General features: G+C 43.3%; 1 protein-coding gene across 6 annotated transcripts in view; it reads left to right on the forward strand.

Moving 5' to 3' along the window:
- Window positions 1-21,585, forward strand: part of hsd17b7 (hydroxysteroid (17-beta) dehydrogenase 7) — a 37,318-nt gene extending 15,733 nt beyond the window's left edge. For 2 of the 6 annotated variants that reach the window (XM_068037755.1, XM_068037753.1), the window contains 5 exons: window positions 7,570-7,764; window positions 10,189-10,293; window positions 10,391-10,447; window positions 14,307-14,405; window positions 14,787-21,585. In XM_068037755.1, coding sequence (XP_067893856.1) covers window positions 7,570-7,764; window positions 10,189-10,293; window positions 10,391-10,447; window positions 14,307-14,405; window positions 14,787-14,888 — 558 coding nt within the window. In that variant the 3' untranslated portion in view covers window positions 14,889-21,585. Of the gene's footprint in view, window positions 1-7,569; window positions 7,765-10,188; window positions 10,294-10,390; window positions 10,448-14,306; window positions 14,411-14,786 lie in introns of those variants that run through there. The other 4 variants (XM_068037754.1, XM_068037756.1, XM_068037757.1 and 1 more) reach the window with 4 other exon arrangements.
- Window positions 21,586-27,718: the final 6,133 nt, after the last annotated feature.

The following is a 27,718-nucleotide window of genomic DNA, read 5'->3' on the forward strand; positions in this document are numbered from 1 at the left end:
TTTCATACAAAGACCATCCGTTGTGTACTGCCATAGAGCAATACACAAACTCAAGCCTCACATAATATTCTTCCGCCACTCATTCGGAAGAAGTAGCTACGAACGTTTCCCATTGCATTCCTCATGGTTTTTTTTTATCTTCCCAGTATCGTCTCCTCGGTGGGTTGCAGCTAAAGCACCCCACCTACCCTTTACTGGGGTGGAGGCGATCACCCACAAATACCCTCAATCGACATAAATCCAGTATGCAGAATCAGTGCTCCAGTTTCCATCTTGCCGAGGATGTCTGTACTGGAGTCTGAACCTATCCTTTCTGAATGAGGTGGGAATGCACCTCAGTATAACATCTCTTCCAACACACACAAATCTCTGCCTAATCCAGAGCTCCCTCAGTACTGTATTGCCGTGTCAGCCTAGCTGACAGTCTCAAGTTTGTAATGAGGCTTGAATTCACAACCTGCTCACTCTGGTAACCAATGCTACCAACTGAAACTTAATCCATGTATCAGTCGTAATAAATATTTTACACTGTATTTAAGTTGTACTAGTTGCCAGGAATAAATCGGGTATAACCTACATGTAAATTATTGACTGAGCCAGGCAACACAAAGTACTAATTATAATTGCTGAAGTAAGCTTCCAGCTTTGTCTCCTGTGGCACCTTAACATGCAAATTAATCATCAACCATAAGTAGTGTTGCAGTACATTGTTGAAACCAAGCCCCTTGCTATCTGATTGAAAACTTCAACTCCATGTTTTGTGTTTCCCATTTAAACAACTTGTACAAACCTTTTTAGAATGTAACAGGGGATATGAATTTTGATTTTTCTTCTCCATGTTATATTTATATTGGCTATTTTCTTTCCACCTCTACCTTATATAGTCTTTGCCTCCAGATACGAACCTAAGATTTTTTTTTTATCATCGCCACCTCGATCAAAAAAAAATCTACAGCCACACTTCCAAACTAAAGGCCCATCTTCAACCTCCATTTCCCCTCCAAAGGTCTTGAATGTGTTGTCAACTCCCAAATCCATGCCACTCTTACCTGCAACTCAATGTTTGAATGTTTCCACTCCAGTTTCTATCACTGTCACAGAACTGAAACTGTTATAACCAATATCATAAAGACCGCATTTGTTGACAACGCGAACGGTAGGTGGCGCTGTTTTGGCACATGCGCAAATACAGCATGTGCCACGAAAACGTCACAGATTGCGACTGTAGCAGCTGCCAGGACTAAAGATGGCGCTGCTCAAAGAATCACACAGAGGAAATCTAACGAACACATGGCAGTATACAATGGCCGAAGTGAGAGAGCAGCACGGGGGCCGGGGAGAGCAGCGTTGAGTGGGGGGGGGGGGAAAGAGAGGGAGGGGTGGGGGGGGGGGGGAAAGAGAGGGAGGGGGGGGGGGAAAAGAGGGAGGGGGGGGAGGGGAGAGGGGGGGGGGAAGAGAGGGAGGGGGGGGAAGTGGGGGGGGGGGGGAGCAGCGGAGCGGAAGAGGAGTGCCTTTTTCTGTGCATGCGCCAGAAACACAACAGCAAAAGACTTACCGGCCAGTCCCTGGACCCGGCGACACCAAGGTCTTCGCACACTCGCTCCCCGCAGCTCTCTACGGCCTCTCGCTTCCGGCCCTCTCCATTCAGCCGTTCCCTCCAGCAGCGGATGCCCAATCCAGTTGCTTCTCCCCTACTTCTCCACAGTACTTCAGGTATTGCAACTGTCTGGTCCCTGCATTTTGCATGCTCCCTCTCCCCACCCCTCCCCCCTCTCCATCTTCACCACAGTTGAATATCTGAAGTGCAGTTGCAAAGTCGGGGAAATAGCATGCAAAACAAAGCCTCAACAATTCTGGGGTTAATTATTGAGAAGTTTTATTAAGTTCATTAAGCATCCGAGGCACTGCTGTGCATGGATACATGAGTGTTGTGTTTCCAGCATTCCCGTTAGACAGACAGGCCGAGTCTCTGCTATGCACAGCTAAAGAGATTGTTCCTGGAGAGCCTTGTGGTGAATGAACGCTTGGCTCTCTATTCCACTACTGTATTGTCCATGTGAAGAAGGCAAAGTTACAAGAGTCTGAGCTCCGTCTATTCTTGGTGAATGTCCCCCAAGCACATCCCAATGTGCATTCCCAATTCATCCATAAATGCAATGTTCCTTTCCACATCGTGACAAGCTCCGCAGCATGATCCAGTTGCCTTCGTTGCTTGAATGCTGACCTTGAGTCTCAAGGATTGTTTTCTCGACGGCATGTTTTACATGAAAAGAAATAAAGCAAATCAGAGTCAGAGCTTGCCTCCCTCCATCCACTGAAATTACTGTTGTGCACACCTTTTTAAGTTCTGCAGTGAAGGCACCAATTGATAACGTCGCCAATGAAGCACTTATTACCCACCTCAGATGCAGGAATCAGCACATCCTTGAGTCCTCTCCTGCACTGCCTCCTTTGCTTGAATGCCGTCCTTAAGTGTCAAGGATTGTTTTCTCAAGGGCACGTTTTACATGAAAGGAAATAAGGAAAGAACATCAGTGTCAGAGCTTCATTCCCTCCAATGAAATTACTGTTGAGCATGCTTTGTGTTCTGCGGTAAAGGCATGTACTGATAACACCGCCAATGAATCACTTAGTACCCACCTCAGCTGTAGGAGTCAGGATGATGTTACTGCCCCTATCTCGTGATGGTTCAATGCTGCTCTCAGGGAAAACATGAATGATGTGAGGGTGCTGGAAAAGAAGCACATTTCTTTTGGACTATGAACATAAAGCTGGCCATTTAGCCCAGCAGTTCCCTGCTAGTGGTTATGTTACTCATGCGTCTTCCCGTCCATTCCCATTTAATCCTGCCTACTACTATCAGCATCACCTTCCATTTCTTTCACTCTTACCTACCTTTGCCTTAAAGCAACACTGAGGATGGAGAACGGTGTGGCTGCACTCCCACCTCACCAGTTGTGTTCGCAGCAAGAGCATTCACATTTCTGCTACCACTGGACACGGCATGCTTGTTTCTTTTAGTGCTCAGTCTCTTCTTGCTGAATGTTCCCCAAGTGCTTGACCCCTTTGGACGCCCTCTCTGCTTGACAGGCAGCAGCTGGCAATTGCGGAGTCTCACAAGGCTCTGCATGGTTGTTTCAAAGGCGGATGGGGAAACAGGTGGCTGTGAGTCCATGTGCACTGCTCGGATGGGTGCGGGAACAGGTGGCTGAGAGTCCATGTGCACTGCTCTGATGGGTGTAGGAACAGGTAACTGTGTAACTGAGCAGCAAGGAGAGGGTACCGCAGGTGGTGGAAGTGGAGCTTTGAACAGGCAGGCGTATGTATGGTCCATCAGATTATTAGGCCAGGGGGTGAGATGCTCAGGATCCAGAGATTGTGGCACGTGACTGATGTCCAGCGCGTGGTCACCTCCATCCGAAGGTGCTTCCGGGCAATTGTTGGGCATAGTAAATGGCTCCATCTCATCAGCCAGTCCTTGCTGCCAGCGGAGAGTCTGTTGCCGCAGCCAGTCCAGTTTCCTCATGAATGATGCCGTTCCACTCTGCAGAACGGCCTGTTGTAGCTGGTACAATTGATCTGAAAGCAAGCGGTATTTTTCATTGTAGCTGAGGGGCCTTGGCTGTTCCTCTGTAATCACAATTGCAGCAGCCATGCCTGTCGTCGTTGGTGTCTGAGATGCACGCCAGCGGCAGTTGGGGGCAAGCCTGTCCAAAGGCAGACCCAGATGCCTCTGCACAACAACAGCATGTTTGCAGGGCAACAAAGTCTGAATGGAGAAGATGCAGCTGCAGGTAGCCTGGCCATCATGTATCTGCAGTGTGTACTGTTTGGCACCAGAAATCACAGTCACTGTGCCTTCATCCTGCTCCTTGACATGTACTCGCTGAATGTGGCTATGATCCTGATGCATCAGCTTCACAGCATGACTGGTGAATCCCGTGGAAAATGATTGTAGATCTGCTGGTGCCTCTGCGATGCGCTTGAAAGAGGCTCCCTGCGTGAATGTGCAATAGGAGCGCTCCCGATCCAGGACACTATTGTGGAAGATCTGCGCTGAGATGCATTCCTTCATGGATGAAGAGGAGTGGAGCAGGTGCTTTATCTTGCCATTCTCTGACTCAGTGCGATTGTTGGTGTTGTTCCCAAACGTTAGGACTTTACCACGTGAACATGCTGCCCACATCTCCTTCTGTGGAATCCAGTTTGTAAGCAGGTAGTCCTGCAGGGGTGGGTAGAGGTGTCCAATCCTTTCTACACAACTTGTGAGCTTCTCCTCCAAAGGTGCATGAACCATTTCCTTGCAGATCATAAACAACTGATCCCTCAGTTCACCATTCAATGGGTAGCTGCTGATCTTCCTCCTCATGCTCTGCATCACATGGAACTGACAGAGGAGAACCGTTGCAGCTGGGAGATGCTTTCTGATCGCATTGATCTCATTGATGTCTTTATCCACAATGGCTGATCTCACGCGGCAGGCGCTGGATCCCATGAAATCGACAAAAACACCCATAATCTCGTCCAGCATCTGAGCCGTCTCATTCCTCACTATGGCATAGAATACAGCCCTGCCCCTACCAACATTGTCCTGCACCATCACTTGGTACAGAGGGTAGCCGCATTTGTTCACCTTGTACGTTCCGTCCATGAACAGCAGTTCAGGAAAGGCCTGCATGTGGGCCTTCATGGCTGGTGTCATGAAGGCAATATAGAGGATGCTGCTTCCCTGCAGGCCAACCCGTACTGCAGCCCCGTCCTGCTGAATCTTCTCCAGCGTATCACACAGCGCATCCATGCTGTCATCCCCTGTTTTGAGCCGGGATTTTGCATTTCTAACGTCACTAAGGGTCACGGTCTTATTGAATGAACGCTCGATATAATCCTTCAGCTGTTTGTTCCCAGCCTGCAGCTTGACCAACTCTTCTACCTTCTGCCTTTCATCGTGGTTCAGTTGTCGTCGCCTTGCATAGAAGCGTAAACATTCTGGATGCAAAACATGACCAGTATGCACAAGATGGTAGGAGCTGACACACAGTTTGTTCTTGTTCGTATTAAATTTCACACTGATGAAGACCTCACAGCCCAGCGCGAGATACCTGAAAAGTAACACAGACATTCAATGAGCACGCCCCACGTGCCTCGTGCCCTCACGAAAACGCCAGCCATCCCCAGGTGTGTTGCTGGCAGCAGTTTACATGTGCACCATGACAAGGTCCCAACATCTGGTGCGCACCTGTTTCGCAGTCCAGAGGAGGTTGCACTGAGGTGGTCGCCCAGCCATTGGTCTATCCAGGAAATCACAACAAAGGCAGTCCGTAGACACGGGGGCGGTATGCGCGTGGCTTTGTGGGCACAGGATCTCACTGACAAGATGTATTGATACTGCAAATCGAATCTCGGTTCAATGCACATCAAGGAACAGCTTTACAGGACTGACAAGCTACACAAGTGGAAATGTAGTGACCGCAGCACCTACCTCTGATTCGGTCTCACTCCAGTGGAACGGATGCGTGGCTGCCCATAGTGTACACAGCACAGCCTCACTGAGGCATACTTAAAGCGGATGGGAATTTCGACTCGCCGTCTCTTGTTTTCACTCTCAAGCGTATGGGTGCTCACTTTTTTAAATAGACTCCCTGTTGCCTGTAAGCACAACAGCAAAGCGCATTTAAATAGCATTGTTAACATAGTGAAACATAACAAGGCACATCACAGGATGTGCCTGCAGACCATGCTACCTGTTGAAACATCTCAAGTTTACTGCTGAAGTCGTCATAACTCTCAAACTCCTGGGTTGTGAAGGTGGCAAGGTACTGCTCTGTGGAATCTACTGATGTTGCCATGATCGAAGTTTGAAGTTCAGGAAGGCTATTAAGGGACCACACGGGAAACATGAGATGAGATAAGAAATACAGAATGCACTCCATTAAAACGTTACAAAAACAAAAGTGACCGTTTAGATGGTAGGTTGCAGCACATGTACTGCCTGCACACAGCAACTCACAACAGGGACTGGAGCACATGCGGTGCCCCAGACAATGGAAATGTTTTCAAAGCAACTTACAAAGGCAGAGCAACTTACCTTGGAACAATCTCCTGTGTCTAATAAAAATGAAGCAAGTCTCCAAAACGACTAAATAATTCAGATAAAATGCAAGAAAATGCCCAACGAAACCTCTCCTCCTTCCACTTTCAAAAAGTCGCGCCGAAGCTTTGACGCATGCGTGAATATCCGAAGATTGACGCATGCGCAGAGGCCAACCTGGCGCGTTGCCCGAGGAAGACGACGTAACGCGATGACGTCATATGCGCAAAGCGTCCGTGGCAAGCCGGACGGTAGCGCATGCGCAGAGATCAGGAGACCGTGTGCGCATGTGCGTACCGTGTCATCTGCGCATGCGCAAAACGGTCCTGGCAAGCCGGACCGCAGCGCACGCGCAGAGGGCAGGACACCGTCTGCGCATGTGCGCACCGCGGCGCATCCTGATGACGGCGCTGACGAAGCGTTGTCATGAATCACTTTGTATCATAAATTACATGCTCTGTGACTCTGGTGGTATGTTGTGCCTCCTTGTTCTCCTTGACCTCTCTGCAGCCTTTGATGTGGTTGATAGCACTAACTGCCTCCAGTGCATTTCCTTGTTGTCCATCTTGGGGGATTACTTTCACTTGATTCCAGTCAAGGCGAGAAATAGCTATTCAATCATTGCCCAGCATTTCGAGCAGTGGATTCTCGTCCTGATCCACAGTTACCACAAAGTCCCCCAAGGATCTCTACTTGGCACCCCCTCCTCTTCCTTATCTATATGCTGCCTGTTGACAGCATCATCCACAGCTTCCACATATACACTGGCAACGCCCAAACCCACTACTACCCCTGTGTTATCATATTGCTTGTTCAATATCTAGACTTGGATGAGCCACAAGTTCCTCCAGTTGAAGCATTGGAAAGACCAAACCATTGTCTTTGCCCCCTCACAAACTCTGTTCCGTAGTCACATTCCCTCCCCCTTCCTATCCACTGTCAGGGTGAACCAGAGGATTTCTATTTCCTATTCAACTCGAGCTGAATTTCCAAACCCATTATTGTCTGCCAGAAAGCCTACCCACTTCTATCTCTATTACATCACCTGTCACATTTAATGATCTGTATATTTACATTTAAATTGCACTATATAAATTGTAATTTCTTCACATTTTACATATAAGCTGCATCCACCTTTATATTTTATGCCAAAATTTAGTAATTCCAGGTTTAAAATTTGATCTCAACTTTCTGCTATTCCAAAAAAAGTGAATTATTACCAGAGTTTACAATGAAGAAAATTAGGGGGTGTGGTGGGGGGGAGGGAAGCAATAGATGGTCCTAAAAAAAAAAAATTGATAAAGATTTATACCATGTTCAAGGAAACGTCTAGTGTGACCAAGATGTGAATTTGCCTTAGGCTCTTTTATAAGGCAACATGAGAGAAGAAAAGAATTCATGAGGAAAATATTGAGATAGAGACAACCGAAAATGTTGTACAACTAAACTATTCATTTTTTAATAAAAATGTCTATTCCTAGATACGAAACCTGGAACCTGTACTCGGTCAAGCTGGTTGTGCATCACAGCTGGTTTGGACATCTTCGAGCAATGCAAGGAAATCTGCCTTCAGTCTGACTGACTACCAGCATAGCCAAGGCCAGGAATCCTACAGTTCTTCCAAATATGCAACTGATCTGCTGAGTGTAGGCTTGAACAAGCACTATAATAGCAAGGTAAACTTGGTATCAATTGTTGCAATGCAGTTTAATGAAAGTGTAAAGACTGTGATGAGACATATTAGTAAATTTGAACATGCTATTTGTGAAAAGTAACATTGTCAAAGTTTGTGCTTGAAATTGATTTAGAAACAAATCTTCAAATTTTGTCTGGTGTAGTGAACTGTAGTGGGCCTGTGTATATGCATACTTTTAAGTCATGAAGCACTTACAAAATTGGGGTGTCAGAATTTTCTGCCCATTACAAGACTATGGGGGGAATTTTATCCTGGTAGCAGGGATTATTACGTCCAGCGAAACCGAAGCTGCGATCCTCACGTTGTCTCTTCTCTTGGAAGGCCCACCGACCGAATTTAGTGCCAGTCACGCACTTGAGTGGACAGTGGCGGGCCTTCCACAGGATCAGGGACCCCATTGCCTGAAGTCCTTGCCTTGCAGAGCTACTGGCCAATCGAAGGCCCGCAGCTGCAGTGACACCACAGATGCACCTACCGGAGGCCTCGGTAGGTCAGGGTAGGCGACACGGGAGAGGGGAGGTCAGCAGCAAAGGCCCTCAGCAGGCTCCCCCCCCCCTTCCTGATGCCAGTTCCCTCATTTAGGCACTAAGTGCCTTTTAACGAGGGACACTGCCCCAGAACCCTGTGCGGCAACATGGCTGCCCACCACATGGCTAATTGCAGCTGCGGTGGGAAGAGGCCCATAATTCAGGGTTCATTGCCCAGTTAAGGGCCTCAATTGGCAGCATGGCGAGAAGGCCATTCACAGGCCCTCCGGTCCCAGACTAAACTTTGGTGGACGCAGGAACCCCTGCGTCCATCACCATCCCTCCTGTATTTACGCTCTCCCCGCCTCCAAATCCGCCGCAGGGGAGAACGTAAAATTTCCCCCTATAACAATGTAACCTTGCATTGTGGCCCTTCCCAACTTTTCTGTCAGTAGGATGGCCTGTTGCATACATGTGCACGCATGCACACTTTGTATAACAGATGCTGGATTTGTATTGCTATTTTAGTGCCCAGGTTGTGTACTTCTAGTGTGTCTTATGAAAATCAGTCCATAAAAGGAGGGAGAGGTTGGAGTAAGGATGGAGAAAGTAATATTAACACATTCCACATTACTGTGCACTTCCATTGACTGATAAAAGAGAAAGAAAAGTGACTACTGTTTATGGCAGTGCACAGTAATGCTGCCATTATTTTCCATAGGAAAAATGAAAACTAGTTGTTTCCATAGTCAAAATGCATTTAAAAAAAAAAAAATCTGGAAAACCTTTTAACTATCAACATGATGTGTTCTAAAACACTATATAAATAAATATTATGTAAATAGTGAGGAGAAAAGCCTTAGATTACAGGAAGATATAGATGGGCATGATAAGATGGACGGAGCAGTGGCAAATGGAATTTAATCTTGAGAAATGTGAGGTAATGCATTTTGAGAGGACTAACAAAGCAAGGGAATATACAATGGATGGTAGGACCCTAGGAAGTACAGACGGTCAAAGGGACCTTGGTGTATTTGTCCATAGATCACTGAAGGCAGCAGCACAGGTATATAAGGTGGTAGGAAGGCATTTGGGATACTTGCCTTTATTAGCCGAGGCATAGAATATAAGAGCAGGGAGGTTATGATGGAGCTGTATAAAATGCTATTTAGGCCACAGCTGGAGTGCTGTGTACAGTTCTGGGCACCACACTATAGGAAGGATGTGATTGCACTGGAGAGGGTGCAGGGGAGATTCACCAGGATGTTGCCTGGGCTGGAGCATTTCAGCTATGAAGAGAGACTGAAAAGGCTAGGGTTGCTTTCCTTAGAGCAGGGAAGGCTGAGGGGACACATGATTGAGGTATACAAAATTATGAGGGGCATTAATAGTTTAGATAGGAAGACACTTTTTCCCTTAGTGGAGGGATCAATGATCAGGGGGCATAGATTTAAGTTAAGAGGCAGGAGGTTTAGAGGGGATTTGATGAAAAAAAATTTCACCCAGAGGGTGGTTGGAATTTGGAACACACTGCCTGAAGGGGTAGTAGAGGCAGGAACTCTCCCAACATTTAAGAAGTATTTAGATGAGCACTTGAAACATCATAGCATACAATGATACAGGCCAAGTGCTGGAAAATGGGATTAGAATGGTTAGGTGCTTGATGGCCGGCACAGACACAATGGGCCGAAGGGCCTGTTTCTGTGCTGTATAACTCTACGATTCTATTATAGGCTCGAGTTGTAGATTGGGTGCCTTACATGTATCATGTGAGGAATCTGTCTTTGAGCCTGCATTCTGCTTCATTGCCAAAATTACATCTTATCTGTTGAATGGTTATTCTCTAAACATGTTGCTGTCTTCAAGTGTGAGAAGGGATTTTGGAATTGGTCATATGCATAATTTAACTTGGTCTTTCTATCTGCTGTTGATTCCAGGGCCTGTTTTCTAGTGTGGTGTGTCCCGGTTTTGTTTTGACTAATTTGACCTATGGTATCTTTCCTCCTTTCATCTGGACATTAATTACACCCATTATGTGGCTAGTGAGTAGAATATCTCTAGCATTTTCATCCATTCAGAACAGCCGCTATGTTGAGTTTGCACTTTTAATAATGTTTGTGTTATTGTCCTGTTCTTCAGATTTGTGTATTCACAAACTCGTTTACTCGGAGCCCATATAATGGAACAGAAGCATTGGTATGTAACCTGAAAAGAAGTCTACTTTATTGAAGATCGTGAAAATAAATTGTAATCCTTTATTGTCAACAACTTGTGTGAAACAAAGTTTTAAGATCTTTAGTGGTCAAATTTTATTCCCAAAGGACAGTCACTAAATTTCTTCTACATGTATTGCAAACGACATTGCCTAGTAGAGACGAGTCAGGTAAATTCCCATGAGTACATACATTGAGAGTCATCAGATGAAATGCGAGCATTAAACACCATACATATTAAGGCATAAACCTCTGCATGATACTGCCGGTAATGGTAACATGCTGGTGGTTCAACACTGCTACTCGCAAGAGATCTTTTTTTTTAAATGAACTTAAAACTTTGGCATAATTGGTAGCTGTGGGCTCACAAATCACACTCGTTGCTCTTCTGTTCCTTTGTAACTAGCTCAACATAACAAAGGCCCACTTCTCAGTCAGGGAATGGGAAGTATAGACAGTTTATGGACATCTAACCTTGGCAGAATATGAATTCTAAAGAGCTTTGGGTTGTTTTCCAACATAAGTGACTATTGCTTATAACTACTACGATCTGCTCTGTGACATTGACAGCCTTTTCCCCTCAGTGCTGCATGCAAAGTCAGGCAATTTAAATGTTTTAATTTGTATTGCAAAGTAAAATGTAAAATATTACAGTGGTATTTGTTGCAAGACAGCTGTGCATAGAATTCCAGTTCTCACTGCACTTTGAGTTCTGTAGCTGCCTTTATACAGTCTAGCCTCTACTTGCCTTGACAATAAATGGTTCCTTAGATTTCTAAACCTAACCCAAGATTCAAAAGGTTGCACACTTATTCACTGCATTTATTTAAGACACCTTTTCCAAACTAGTTCAGACCTCTTGTACTACTGAACTTTCCAACTACATCTCCCCAGTCATGGTCAAAGTCTCAAATATTTTAGTAGCAAAGAGACTAACTTAGTCATGTTAGGACTAGAAACGCATGGGGATATAAATGATGCAATGTTAAGAGTTGGAGCTTCAAGTCCTTTTCATTTGCATGAAAATTGAAAACTAATATTTGTTTAGTTATTTGGCTTTTATTACATGTGGGTACTGTTGTATTGGGGGAATGTCCACACAAGCCATAACCTTTTAATGCACAATATACATTTTAAGCAATGCTCTTAGTTCATTTCCAATTACTCCCACCAGCGTAGCTAACAGACCTGTAACAACCTGTACTACCTCTACACCCAGCCCCTCATTGCATTAAATTCAAAGTCCTTGTCCTTATCCAAAAAGTTGTGCCTCTCCCTATCTCTGCATTCTCCAAACCCTATATCCCTTTCTGAGCATTCTTTCCCAACTCAAGGCTTTCTTTCCCCTTTGCTGCACAATTGATCACAGAACATTCAGTTGCCTTAGCCCTGCTATTTGTTAGATACTGGCTAAACCAGTCTCTACATCTCTTCCTACTTTTTTAAATACCTCCTTTAGTAACTCCTAATCTCACCCTTCCTGGCTCAGTGACTGATTTTCCTTGTGTTTATTTTGAAAGCACCTTGGGATGTTTCTCTTTATTTATGGTACTATATAAATGTAGGTAGTTGGTGCTGTGTTGGTAGTGAATTAACTGATCCCAACCTTGTTCCAGTTGGTTATACTAATTGGCCTCTGTCTCTGGGACACAATTATCCAGGGCTCCTCAGAATTCCCATTTACACTCCATTAACCCCTTGTCATGCGAGGCCCCCACCTGCCAAGAATGAGGCACATTAGTTTTGTCATGAACATCGATTTTTAACTGTTGTTATTTCCTCACTCCAACTTGTTAAACAAACCAGCTGTGACTGGAAAACGACATTTACATACTAACAGACATCAAAGGTGAGGAAGCGCATTCCAGTGCCTGCTAAGGAGGATACAATCCACAAGGGCCGGAACTAGTTAGGCCAGCTGGTCACATGACTACCTGGCTGTTCCAAAGTTTTCTTTTGAACTGGCCACAGAGAGTTTGAAGGCAGAAAGTCTGTTTGCTCCTGAACTGAGAAGATCTCTCCTGACTACTCCCATCTCTTTCTCACAAGCCTCTGAATCCACCGAAGACACATGAATCCCAAGAGAGAAAAGTCTCCTACAGCGAACAAGGTTTAAGAAGAATACTGGGCCCCAACGAAAAACAAGATCTACCTACAATCAAGGACTCTACAATGAGCTCAAAGAACCATAACAACAACTCATCAGATCTTGCCTCAAACTTTTCCACATTATTTTTCTTCTCTTTTCTGTCTCTATTTGTATGTGTGTATCGTGTATGCATGCTAGCGTGGGGTGCATCATCTATCCGTAGGCATTAACCCAATTAGAGTTTATGTTGAATAAATTTCAACTTTTCTTTAAACCTAAGAAAGCCTGTTTGTGCTGGTTTCTTTGCCTTATAATTGGAAAGCGGTGAACAAGGATTCACCAAGGGGAGCTAAAAACACGGTGTGTTTAAAATTAAACCGTGTTACGATATGACCAGGTGAAGGCTGAGAGGGACCCCTAGACACCTTTGTCACTGGGTCGTAACACCTTTACTGGAAAGTGTGTAGTGAAGAACAGAATTGTGATTAGCTTTGACATACCCCATGATTGAATCTCCTACCAATACTGGACTCACAAAGAATGGTCACATGGGTGAAGTACTGGAGTGTAGATGTCACTAAGTGAACCATACTCCAGCATGAGTTCCTGTTTTTAGGGATGAAGTGGAAAAAAGATAGGCACAACATGGCTGGGCTATGAACAATTTTCATAGCTACAAATTTGTAATTTGAGATGTAGAATATTTTTTACATATATATATATATATAGATAGATACTACAGATACTATATAGCTAGATATATAGATACTAACTATATATATATATATATACTAATCATCACAAGTTAAACTGGGCATAAAATATTCAATCTCAAGTTGATGAAAATATTTACTGGTACCTTTTTTCTGTTTCTTTGCAACCTGATTATTTTGGTACTTTCTATTTATAATCATTTTTGTCATAAAAATCTTCCATCAAAAAACTTGATTTGTGCAAGCCCAGTATCTCACCTCTGATGTTTTCAGTTTTGTAGCCATGTGGACTCAGTCTGTGTATCATTTGCCTCTAATATTCAGTGGATTCTTGGCAATAGCAGTATAATTCCAATGGTAGCTTCCCCAAACCCCCACAATGTTGCAAAATGGCAGAACAAGCTAACTTTGGTATAAAAACAAGAAATGCTGGAAATAGTCAGCAGGTGTCGCAGCATCTGTGGCGAGAGAAGCTTTCTCCCTTGGTGTATGGATCAGTTCTAATGAAATAACTAAATCCTGACAAAAGATAATTATTTTCATTCAAAGGGCATGTTACCCTTTTTTCATCTTTTGGCCTTACTGGGTCATAGTTCTCTGGATGCAGCATTGACTTGCTCCTCAATGACTGGCTGGCTGCTATAAGTGACCCTGAGAGTGACCCATTGACTACTAATGCAATTCTCTACATGTAGGGAGACAGTCTACCTCTGCCTTTGCTGGTGATCTGCCCACACCCCACACTTTTTTGAGTTTAAACAAAAGTTTATGATTGACCTGCATCCTACTTTAATCTGCCTAATAACAAAATGCATTAGATTCTTTCCATAGGGCTGGTTTAGGGGTGATGTAAGATCTTTGGAGAATGTGAATTCCTTATTTGGAAGGTAATCATAGACCTGTCATGTATCAGTGTGAGGAGTTGGTGCACTACAAGAGAAATGTCATATTTTGTTCTAACTTTCCCACTGGCTTGTGTCATTTGAAAGAAAAATAACTTTATATGGCAATTCCATTTCTGTTCTCTTTCAATTTTCTAGGTTTGGTTGTTCACACAGAAGCCAGAGTCACTGGACCCAATGGTGAAATACCACAGCTGTACATCTGGATTAGGGAATAATTACGTATCCTCACGCAAGGTTAGGTGATTGAAAGTGGTATGATTAAAACCAGTAGTACAAAGATGCAGTGAATGTCATACAAGTATTTATAATTCCTTTTATTCAATCTTTTGCAACAAGACTTGGGATTTTATGGCATCAGATTTAAGTACGGTCAAAGGCTGCTAATTTGAATTCTTGGTAAAATAACAGTTTTCCATGTTTCAATATTAGTCCAAATAGATCAGGACTCTATTGCTACCTGAGAAATGCTCCCCAAAAATCAATTACAGCGTCATTGCTATTCAGAATTTCTAAAAGCTGCCAGTGATTTTTACATAATTAATGGAAATAAATAATTATGGTGACCTGTCTATAACAGCTTCCATTGAAATAATTGGTTGTTCTTTGTGTTCTTAGATGGACGTTGATGTCGAAACAGCTGAAATATTTTATCAAGAGTTATTAAAGCTTGAAGGCAAGATGAAAGAAAAGATTAACATTACTGGGGACCATAGCTAGCATATTGTAAAACTGTTAATGGTGCATGCAACAATGCTTAATGGGAGCAAATAGACTTCATTTATTAAGAGGTGATTTGTATTCTTAAGACTAGCATAAACCATTTAATTATGGAATCTATATTGCACTTAATTTAACAACTTAAGTATTTCAACAAATTAAATAATTTGGTTTACTGTTTTTCTTTAATTTATTTCTTAAATATCTACTTCCATGAGCAGAATTTTAACTGCCGAGGTGGGAGCAGGTTCTGGTGCAGGTGGGTTGGGGATGGGGTGCGGGATTGGTGGTTAAATCCCCAAAAATGCCAACGTGTCAGAAACCCAACAAAATCCTGTGACGGCTTTTACTGAGGTGTGTACAGAGTCATGTGGGAAACCCCAGTGGAGCTGCCTGGTCAGTCATTTAACTATGTAAATATCCAATTAATTATGCCTTTAACCCAGAATTCTGGCTTTAACAGCCAGAGATCTGGTTCCCCAAACTCTCTGGAACTCGCCAGAGTGAATAAAGCTGGAGCGTGATTGATCAATGAAACTGACAGGCTGGGAAGTCTTTAAAGATTGAAACTGTATAGCTGCTCACCTGCCTATGTGAAAGGCTTGTGCTCGCAAGACTTGTTCCGTCAGTTCTCAGCCTTTACAAAGCAACCCTGTTCATATTTGAAAACTGTTTTAACTCATTGTGCTCATCCCACAAACAACGAGGTACAGTGGGATACATTTGCACAATAAGCACCCAAGTGACCCTTGTGTAACTAATAGGTCTTTCTCTTCCACTTCCTCTTATTCCAACATGGTGCTGCCTCTGTGGTTTCAGCAGAGCTGGAGGCAGGCTGTTTGTTCCCCTGCTCTGTCAGCTGAAATGCCTGTGGTAGACATTGTTGTATTATCTCTTGCTAGACCAAATCAAACAAAGCTGAAGGGCTGGCATAAAGGTTTAGAATGCAGACCTTTAATGGAGATGTGCTGTTGCTTCAATTTACATGTGCTGACTGACTGCAGGAGAACTGAATCATGTGATATTGCATCACTTCCTGTGATGACTTACAGATTAGCATAAACTTGTATTTAAATGATTATATATAACATGCTAACAAATACACTATCGCAACAGACATCCTCTGGGTTTTGGAGCCCATGAGAGCCCTGCCAAAGCCTGCCCCACTTGCACCAGGGCAGGAGCACACTCTGTGATCGGGGCAGGAGATAGCATATGGGACTCTGGTGTGTCTGGGGGTTGGGGTATGGGATAAGGGATGAGAAGTAGAAACGCTTGAAAAGTCCCCGCTTCCATTTGCCCTTTCTCCATCTTCCTCATGGCCCACCTACACCTCCCTGTTGGCTAAGAGCTGGAGAGCACTTTGCTTCGCTTCAGTGAGGCATTGAATGGCCAAGGTGAGTCTTTCCTCCAGCCTGTTTAAAGTGGCAGACTGAGTGTGCAGGGCAAACACGTATTCAGTGGCCTGCGATGTCTGATACTTTGTGCAGGTGGCCACGTTTTCCATGGAGGTGAATATCAGCACTAAGATCTGAGCAATTATGGCATCCACGGGAGAGATGGACTCCTGAAATCTCATTCTGTGGATGTGCAGACCCTCTGAAATTGCTGACATTACTGCACACATTTCCTGTTGTTGCTCCAGAAGTGACCTCTTGGATGACCCCTGAGATTTAGCATCTGCATCCAGCTGAACAGAGCTTGAAATGTCCTACGCCCTCTGAAGGGGACTCTCTACTGCTTCCCCTGCCTCCAGCACCTACCTCTTCTCACGTGATGTGCTCCTCAGTGTGATAACCTAACTATATCTCTTGGAGTCCCCACTGAGGTGTGTTCCTGCACTGATGGAAGGTATGTGTGAGTCATGTGATGGTGTCCCGCTCGGAGTGTGCGGCTTACTCGGAAGGCTCTTTACCCTCCTCCATCACCCTTGAAGAACCCGTGGGAGATGAAAGATATGAATTAGAACTGACATAGGTAAAGGGTTCATAGTCTACGTAGTGCAGATCTTGATATTTGTTAGCTGTGGCAACAATTCAACATGAGTGACTTATGTGCCAAATTATATCGTAATATCTAATTCTGTCACCCAAGTCTGTGGCTACCCCTATCTGTCCATTGCTTATGCCCATGGACTCTGCCACTTGCTGACCTCCAAAGCTTTCCTTCTCTGCAGTGGTCAGGGGGGCTGTGACTACAGTGCCACCCCTGATTCTCTACCTTTCCCTGGAGTTGGGTGCTCTTTTCTGCAAGGAGAGAAAGTGAGAGTTATGTGTTTGAGAAATGGAATATGTGGAGAAGATGGAATGACATTTGTGCAGTGTAACTGTGAGGGATGGATCAAGTTCCCGACCTGCTGCCACCCCCGCCTCGCTGCAAGCAGGTTGGTTCTGCTAAAATTCTACCAGAGGCCATGGGGGAGATCGTGGCAAAGTGGTAATGTCAATGAGTTAGTAATCCAGAGACCCAGACTAATGCCCTGGGGACACTGGTTCAAATCCCACCATGGCAGCTGATGGAATTTGAATTCAATTAATAAAAAAAAATCTGGAATTGAAAGCTAACCTCCGTTTCATGGCACCATTACTATCATTGATTGTTGTAAAAACCCATCTGGTTCACTAATGTCCTTTAGGGAAGGAAATCTGCTTTCCTTATCTAGTCTGGCTTACGTGTGACTCCAGGCTCCCAACAATGTGGTGACTCCTAACTGCCCTCCAAAATGGGTTAGCAAGCCACACAGTTGTCAAGGGCAATTAGGAATGGGCAACAAATGCTGGCCTTGCCAGTGATGCCCATATCGCATGAAAGAATTTTTTCTTTAAATTAGCTGCAGTCAAAGGATTAACCAGGATTTTGCTTGGGTAAGGGGAAAATATATTTTGCTAGCCAACCTGGGTATGTTTTTTTGAGTGAGATTATTGTATTCCTAATATAATTGGTAAGGAGAAAATGGTATTGTATAATCTCCATTCCAAACTTTCCAACAGATTCAAGTGCAGTACTTTGTGTTGGGTCCCCAATGTCTGGTCAAATGGGGGTCAAAAGCCCTCACTGGGGGGGGGGGGGGAAATCACTGCCAGATGACTATTTCCTGAATTGGCCAATTAGTGGCCAGAGGGCAAGCTAGCCATCCAATTAAGGATTCTCTTAAATTGAAGGGCCAGTAGGAGGCCCTCCAGCTCAGAAGGACCAGCAGCTTGACCTTTTCAGGTAAGAGAGAGGACACCTCCGTCTTGAGGCGCCCTCTCTCCAACGTTTTAAATTTCTAAATAAAAAATGGAATCAGCAGCCGGGCCACCATAGGGTGGCCTGCAGCCGCAGCTGTGATCAAGAAGGCGGGCCTCTCAGCCTGCCTGAAATGCTGGCCTTCCCCCGGTCTGCCGCTGGGAGGGTGCCTCCAGGCAGCCGGCCTAGGCCTTGATGGTGGCGTGAGGGGGTGGGCGACTGGAATTTTCCAGGTGGCCTCTGACAATCGGCCTTAAGTAGCCTTTAAATGCCCTTAATTGGCTACCCACCTCTTGCAGGTGGGCAGCCCCTGCTGTAACCTACCCCCTACCCCAATCCCACCTCTGGGAAAACGGCAAGTGCAGCTGGTGGTATGAAATTTTGTCCACCCACCTCAGTGCGCACACCCATCAGGGGGGCAAAATCCTGGAGCAAATGTCTGAATCTTTTCTTTTTAAAAAAAAATGCAGAACATAATTAATAGTTTTTAAACAATATTCATAAGAGCAGCACAATTAAATTCCAGTAATTTCTAACCAGTCATGATCTTGTGACATCACACATTCGATCTTAATTCTATCCATTTGTGTTAGCAGTGAGCTAAGAGTTGCATAAAAGTGACTAATGAGTTGGTTACCTCCAAGCCTTCTTGCCCAGAGAATGATGCATAGCATAAAGAGATTTAAAGGAGGATAGGGGAACATATTGTCTCATTCCTGAAGGGGAGAAAAAACTAGCATTTGTATGACTTCACTTCAGGACATTCAGAGGTGTTTTATAACCAATTTTTTTTTTAAGTGTAGTTACTTTTAAGTAGACAAATACAACAACTAATTTCCAAGCAGCAAGGTCCCACAAACAGTAAATTAAATTATCACTTTTGGTGGTGATGATTGAGAAATAAGTAAAAATGAGCAATGCTGGAAACACTCAGCGGGTTTGGCAGCATCTGTGGAGAGAGAAGCAGAGTTAACGTTTCAGGTCAGTGACCCTTCAGAACTGGCAAATATTAGAAATGTAAAAGGTTATAAACAAGTAAAGTGGGGTTGGGGCAAGAGTACTGAGTGTTTCCAGCATTTCTTGTTTTTATTTCAGATTTCCAGCATCCGCAGTATTTTGCTTTTAATTGAGAAATAAATGTTGGCTAGGGCACTGGGAAAACTCCTGCGCTTCTGGATTCCATGGTATCTTTTACATCTATACCTCAGTATAACATCTCTTCCAACACACACAAGTCTCTGCCTAATCCAGAGCTCCCTCAGTACTCTACTGCTGTGTCAGCCTAGCTGACAGTCTCAAGTTTGTAATGAGGCTTGAATTCACAACCTGCTCACTGGTAACAAATGCTGCCAACTGAAACTTAATCCATGTAGCAGTCGTAATAAATATTTTACACTGTATTTAAGTTGTACTGGTTGCCAGGAATAAATCGGGTATAACCTACATGTAAATTATTGACTGAGCCAGGCAATAGTTGTGGTTTTCAGTTTATTACTTCATCATCTACATTATTTTAGACTAGTTCATGAGGTGGTTTGAGGAATTTAGCAACAACAAATAAATGCCTGGAATTTTACTTTTGTGGCTTGTAAATCATGTCAGTGTGGAAGCTACAGGTCACTAATTTTCCTATAACTTGGTGTAGCATCTTACTGGAAAATGCTTTCCATCTTCTTGTAGGGAAGTTAACTGATCCAGAGAGTTGTTTGAAAGCGCTACTAACTCAATAATCTGAAGCACAAATATCTAACTACAGTGAGTGAAACCAGCAATCAGACAAAGTTAAATCTTAAAATTAAAGAATAGGAAGATAAATTACTGCAACTGATTTTTTTTTCTGTAATGTGCATTGTAAACACATCTTCAATGAGTAAGGCCTGTTCATTTCATTGATTATATCCAACCATTAGAGCCTAGGGATTATGGATGAGTAGCCAATATCTGGCATTGTACCTTTTTCCATCAGTTATTAATTAGGTTTAAATATAATGTGGGTTAAATTGGGTAACATCTGGATTTTAGGTGCTCAGCAGTCTCATGTCTCAAAATACTGCCATATTGGGTAAAGCCAAGAAAGGTTCACTTTACCCACTCTTGAAACTGGTGTTGGGCCATTTGTATATGCAAATAAGGGGCTATTCCAGGTCCCACTGTAACATTGGTTTGCTTTCTCAGGGAAAACCAACCCCAAAGACCGCCTATGTTAAAAAGAAAATTACATACCGCAGTCGGCAACCCAAATTCTGCTGCTACTGGACCCTGTTTGCCCAATCTTTGACCTCCAGGCCCTGGCCCTGACCCACAGTCTCTCTTCCCATGCCACAAGCCCAATCCCATTGCTTAGCTGTAGAGTGTAGGCTAACCATCTCCCTCCGTCCCTCTCTGTCATACATGCGCACACGGACAAAATTAAGCACAGCAGTCATCTATGTGTAGTAAAAGGTGTTATTTGGCTACAAATTTAGATACAAGATTAAAAATCTACATTTACTCGTATATAATCAAATAAAGCACACAAACCAGATTTTGGCTCCATGTTTTAATAATTTTTTCTTCGCATATCTTTAAACATTCCTATTTTGTCTTAGATTTCCTTCTGTTTACTTCCACATTAGAGACCTAAAGTTAACTTTTTTTTAACTAAAAAAATACAAATTATCTTTTCTTGAACAGTCCTTATGTGTAATGTCAAATAGGGAGGCTGTCCCATGAGCTTATGGTAAAATTTAGAAATAATATATAACGGAAGAGAAGATTAAACAAATTAGAATATTTCATTTGTTGCTAAATAAAAATAAGTTACAAATTGATTGTAATAATAAATCCATATCAGTACTATATTCTTGTTAAGACAGCACCAATATATAACTTGTGGTGTTTCCTGCCGTGCAGTTGTGACGATCACGAGCATCAGGACAGCCTACTTTCACACTAGCAGACCAGTGAGTTTCAAAAAAATACATTTTTCCAGGATACAGCAACAACATTTTAGAAAATCTGCAGTGGTGTACAGTGAACAAGTGGTATCCTCTCCCAAACCCAGACTGCATGAAGCACAAGTGCTTCTCATGACCTATAAACAGGGGATTGAGACTAGTCACATTTCTCTTGTGTTCTCCCAACCTACTTGCTGTGTCATAGCAGCACAAGCACAATCCTAGACATCAGCTGCCCATCTGACCTCTTGGAGATTGCATGCTGAAGGATGGGGTCATTTGAAACTAAGAAGAAAATGTGTAGGGTGGAAACTTGACAACAAAGTCATTATTTGTAACTTGAATTTATTCCTGTGAATGAAACCCAGTAATTTTGTAACATTGTAGGTGGGTAGGGGTGCATACATTTTTCTTAAAAACAGCCTTGCATATCTATTAAATATTGTTGTGTTTAATTACCTTGAGGTGATTTATTAATCTGATTTGTTGTGGTTGATGTATGGGACTAAATAAAATATTGGGATATGCATTCATTCTTTTGATGTGAAATTATTAACATCTAGAGACACATTGTTATAAAACAAAGAAAAAAATGCTGGAAATACTCAGCAGATCTGGCAGCATCTGTGGAGAGAGCGAAACAGAGTTAATGGCCTGAATTTTCCCAGTTCCTGGGTGGTGGGAATGGAGACGAGGGAAGCCAGTAAATTAGCAGGGTACCGTGTCAGGGCAGCTTCCTGATGAAGTCTCCTAGCAGGGAAGTTTCCCACTGGCGAGCAGGAGGTGTGCCAAGGTGCAGATAAACTGGCTGCTCCAGCGAGGTGGGCAACCAATTTGCATAATTAAGGCCCTTATTAGGGACCATTAAGTCAAGGTGGCGGGTGTCAGGGCAGCCACACTGCCGCGTGGAGAGGCCACCAGGTAGCCTTCCTGCGGCAGTCCAGGGGACCAATGGAACCAGAGGCTCCATCGACCAAAGCAGGTGCTGCAGCAGGAAAGACAGTCCTCGCAGCCCCAACGATCTCCCCAAAGGGGTTTTCCCTCCAAAGAGTGGGCCCAGAGATGGCCAGTTAGGAAATCACCTCCGGTAAAATTGTCGATCCGGTCCCGCTACCGGTAAGTGCGAGCTTAGAATCCCCATTTGGTCCCCACTTTGGGGTCCCTTAGCCCACAGAAAAATTCAGCCTCATATTTGAGGTTGATTGCCTTTCATCAGAACTGGATGAAAATTCATCGACCTGAAATGTTAACTCTGTTTCTCTGTCCAGATGCTGCCAGACCTGTTGAGTAATTCCAAAAATTTCTGTTTTTATTTCAGTTTCCAGCATTCACAGTATTTTGCTTTCACATTTTTGTTATGCTGATATTCTTAGTGAATACAATAAATGTTCTGGCGTTGTTTAATTATATGTATTTAAAGTACTCTAAAGTACTCTGTGCATTTTTAAAAGCTCAGATGGAAATCTTTCTAAATTAATTTGTCAGAGAAAGAAGCCAAAAATTGAGTTTAAAAAAAACTGCAGTTGATATATCAGGGGATTTATTTTTTATTTATTGATACAGCACTGAAACAGGCCCTTCGGCCCACCGAGTCTGTGCCGACCATCAACCACCCATTTATACTAATCCTACACTAAGCCCATATTCCTACCACATCCCCACCTATCCCTATATTCCCCTACCACCTACCTCTACTAGGGGCAATTTATAATGGCCAATTTACCTATCAACCTGCAAGTCTTTGGCTGTGGGAGGAAACCAGAGCACCCGGCCAAAACCCACGCAGACACAGGGAGAACTTGCAAACTCCACACAGGCAGTACCCAGAATTGAACCTGTGAGGCTGCTGTGCTAGCCACTGTGCCGCCCACTGTGTCACTTTCTTTTCAATTATTACCATAAGATCTCTCATGGTGTTCTGATATTAAGTCAGACATTATGCAATTGCAAACACTTCTCCATCTCTCCCTTCTCTGTCAAACATGAGTGCATGCACACACAATTAAGCACAGCAGTCATCTGTGTATTGTAAAAACTGTTACTTGGCTACAAATTTAGATATAAAAATCTGTATTTACTCGTGTTATTACATAAATTAAGTGCACAAACCAGGTTTTGGCTCCCTATTTTAACCATTTTTTTCTAAATACATCTTTAAACATTGATATTTTGTCTTAGAGTTCTTTCTGTTTCTACAATAGAGATCTAAACTGTTTTGAATAAAAGCAATACAAATTATAAGTCTTGTCACAAACTGTCCTTGTGTACAATATCAAATAGGCTGTCCCATGAAATAATGGTAAAACCTGGAAATATAAAACTGAAGGGAAGGTTAAACTAATTAGTATATTTCCTTCTTTGCTAAATAGCATTGAAATTATACTTGATATTACTAAAGGTTCTGCTTAAATTAAATATTTAAATCCAGGACCTTATTTAGCATCTCCCTCTGGAAGTTAATATTCTTTTGGCTGTTTCAATTCTCTGAAACAGGAGAAGAAATACAGCTGTTTGTGTAATGAATTATAAATGCTTCAATGTAGAAAAAAATTAAATAATGCCAAAATTACAGTCACACTTTGCTCAAATTAAATTGATGCTTATGTTTTGATACGCAAAAAAAAATCCCATTATCAACAAAATGACTCCTTGGTATTTAATTTGTTACCCTTTTCACATCAAGGACAGCATAGGAGAAGAAACAGGGCTTTCAAACAGCAGGTCCAGTCACACTGTTTGAATTGGCAGTATCTCTAAATCAAAAGAAAATTCTTGATGTTCAGGGTATAACTGTGTCCTGGGAGCTATTGCCTGCTACCTCGTAAGCCAGGATTTTGTTGAGCTCCCGACATCAGGCTCCATAGTGGGGGGGGGGTGGAAGATTGCACCGGCAGCGGCCCACCACGGAGCCCGGGTCTGATCTTCCCAGCAGTGCAAGGCTCGGTGGCAGGCCTCCTCCCCCGCCACTGGGCGACGGGACCATGTTTTAAATATTTAAGTAAAGGAAATGATTAATAAACCTTTCACTGCGATCTTGCCAGCTGTCCGCAATCTTCCGGGCGGTGTCCGGAACTTATTCACGTTCACTTTCCCATCCAGGGACAGCTGCCGCCACCGAGGTGGGGAAGAGGGGATCTTGGAATTTTTAGAGTAGTGGGGAGGAGCAGGGGTGGAAATTGACTCAACTCTGCATGTGTAGTGTAGGGGAGGTGAAAAGGGATGACCTCTGACTTTGTGTAGTTGGTGGGGGGAAGGTCACATCTTAAATGTAAGTGTTATGTGGGGGGGGGGGAATGGGGAAGCCATTTATTTGCTTTGTATTGGGGGGGAACAGGCCAAAAATAGATTTACGGTGTTTTTGGGGGGGGGGGGGGGGGTTCAGGGGTTCAACTATGCAGGTCTGGCTGCCCTTTTGAAATTCTAAACTCTAATTTGCATTCCCAGGCTTCTGATGGAAAGTGGGGGTATTTCAAACACACAATGCTATTGTGTACATAAAGTTACTCACTATCTTGCAATTTGTGTGATATTCCTGTCTGTTATGTAGTAAGCTTTACTTTTAGTAGATTAGAGAAACAAAACCAAGATAATGATTTTCAAAATGTACTTCTGATTTCAATAGCTCTGCTTCTTGTTTACTTAGTAAACTTCATGGTGTCTTAAAAGTTTTGACCTCTGCTTATTGCATCTCTTGTTTGAAAGACTAGATAGTGCTGAAAAACAGCATGTATGTTGTCTTGCGTGTCAAGTACAAATCAGTTTATTGATGCCCATTCAATTAGGGGGGATGGGAACCTTTACAAGGATTCAGAGGAGGGGGGGAATCAAAGACCAGAACAAAAGACAGTAAGGGAAATAAGAAAAGTGATAGGCAGAGAAATCAAGGGCCAGAATCAAACAGGGCCACAGTGAAAAATAGTGGGAAGGGGACAAGTAATGTTAAAAAGACAAGCCTTAAGGCTTTGTGCCTTAACGCGCGAAGCATTCGCAATAAAGTGGATGAATTAATCACGCAAATAGATGTAAACGGGTATGATATAGTCGGGATTATGGAGACATGGCTGCAGGGTGACCAGGAATGGGAAATGAACATCCAGGGGTATTCAGTATTTAGGAAGGACAGACAAAAACAAAAAGGCGGTGGAGTTGCATTGCTGGTTAAAGAAGAAATTAACGCAATAGTGAGGAAGGATATTAGCTCTGACGATGTGGAATCTGTATGGATAGAGCTGAAAAACACTAAGGGGCAAAAAACATTAGTGGGGGTTGTATATAGACCTCCAAACTGTAGTGGTGATGTCGGGAATGGTATTAAACAGGAAATTAGAGACACATGCGATAAAGGAACATCTGCATGTAGATTGGGCAAATCAAATTAGTCGCAATGCTGTAGAGGAATTCATGGTCTGTATACGGGATGGTTTTCTGGACCAATACGTTGAGGAACCAATTAGAGAACAGGCCATCCTAGATTGGGTATTGTGTAATGAGGGAGGAATAATTGACAATCTAGTTGTGTGAGAGCCCTTGGGGATGAGCAATCATAATATGATAGAATTCTTCATCAAGGTGGAGAGTGACATAGTTGATTCTGAGAAGAGGGTCCTGAATCTTAATAAAGGAAACTGCAAAGGTATGAGGCATGAGTTGGCTATGACAGATTGGGAAACGTTACTTAAAGGGATGATGGTGGATAGGCAATGGCAAACATTCAAAGAGCGCATGGATGAACTGCAACAATTGTTTATTCTTGTCTGGCGCAAAAGTAAAATGGGAAAGGTAGCCAAACTATTGCTTACAATGGAAATTATAGATAGCATTAGATCCAAGGAAGAGGCATACAAATTTGCCAGAAAAAACAACAGACCTGAGGATTGGGAGCAGTTTAGAATTCAGCACAGGAGGACCAAGGGATTGATTAAGAAGGGGAAAATAGACTACGAGAGTAAGCTTGCAGGGAACATAAAAACTGACAGTAAATGTTTCTAGAGGTATGTGAAGAAAAAAAGATTGGGGAAGACAAATATAGGTCCCTTACAGTCAGAAACAGGGAAATTTAGTATGGGAAACAGAAATGGCTGACCAACTAAATGCATACTTTGGTTCTGCCTTCACAAAGGAGGACACAAATATCATACCAGAAATGTTGGGGAACACAGGGTTTAGTGAGAGGGAGGAACTGAAGGAAATCAGTATTAGTAGAGAAATGGTATTGGGGAAATTGATGGGATTGAAGGCCAATAAATCCCCAGGGCCTGATAATCTACATCCCAGAGTATTTAAGGAAGTGACCCTGGAAATAGTGGATGCATTGGTGGTCATCTCCGAAGATTCTATAGACTCTGGAACAATTCCTACAGATTGGAGGGTAGCTAATGTAACCCCACTATTTAAAAAGGGAGGTAGTGAGAAAACAGAATTATAGACCAGCCAGCCTGATGTCGGTAGTGGGGAAAATTCTGGAGTCCATTATCAAAGATTTTATAGCAGAGCACCTGGAGAACAGTGGTAGAATCAGAGTCAGCATGGATTTACGAAAGGGAAATCATGCTTGACAAATCTACCAGAATTCTTCGAGGATGTAACTAGTAGAGTTGATGAGGGACAGCCAGTGGATGTGGTTTATTTGGACTTTCAGAAGGCTTTCGACAAAGTCCCACATAAGAGACTAGCGTGTAAAATTAAAACGCATGGGATTGGGGGTAGTGTATAACAATGGATAGAAAATTGGTTGGCAGACAGGAAACAGAGAGTAGGAATAAACGGGTCTTTTTCCGAATGGCGGGCAGTGACTAATGGGGTACCGCAGGGATCGGTGCTAGGACCCCAGTTATACACAATATATATTAATGATTTAGATGAGGGAACTAAATGTAATATCTCAAAATTTGCAGATGGCACAAAACTGGGTGGGAGGGTGAGTTGGAGAAGGATACAGAGAAGCTTCAGGGTGGTTTGGACAAGTTGAGTGAGTGGGCAAATGCATGGCAGATGCAGTATAATGTGGATAAATGTGAGGTTATCCACTTCGGTAGCAAAAACAGGAAGGCAAATTATTATCTGAACGGCTATAAACTGAGAGAGGGGAATATGCAGTGAGACCTGGGTGTTCTCGTACACCAGTCTGAAGGTAAGCATGCAGGTGCAACAGGTGGTAAAAAAGACAAATGGTATGTTGGCCTTCATAGTGAGAGGATTCAAGTACAGGAGCAGGGATGTCTTGCTGCAATTATTCAGGGCCTTGGTGAGGCCACACCTCATGTGCAGTTTTGTTCTCCTTATCTGAGGAAGGATGTTCTTGCTATAGAGGGAGTGCAGCAAAGGTTTACCAGACTGATTCCTGGGATGATGGGACTGATGTATGAGGAGAGATTGAGTCGGTTAGGATTATATTTGCTGGAGTTCAGAAGAGTGAGGGGGGATCTCATAGAAACCTATAAAATTCTAACAGGACTTGACAGGGTAGATGCAGGAAGGATGTTCCCGATGGTGGGGAAGTCCAGAATCAGGAGTCATAGTCTAAAGTATGGGGTAAACCTTTCAGGACTGAGATGAGGAGAAATTACTTCACCCAGAGAGTGGTGAGCCTGTGGAATTCACTACCACAGAAAGCAGTTGAGGCCGAAACATTGTATGTTTTCAAGAAGGAGTTAGATATAGCTCTTG

The sequence above is a fragment of the Heterodontus francisci genome, chromosome 8, assembly GCF_036365525.1.
Source record: "Heterodontus francisci isolate sHetFra1 chromosome 8, sHetFra1.hap1, whole genome shotgun sequence".
NCBI classification, from domain to species: Eukaryota; Metazoa; Chordata; class Chondrichthyes; order Heterodontiformes; family Heterodontidae; genus Heterodontus; species Heterodontus francisci.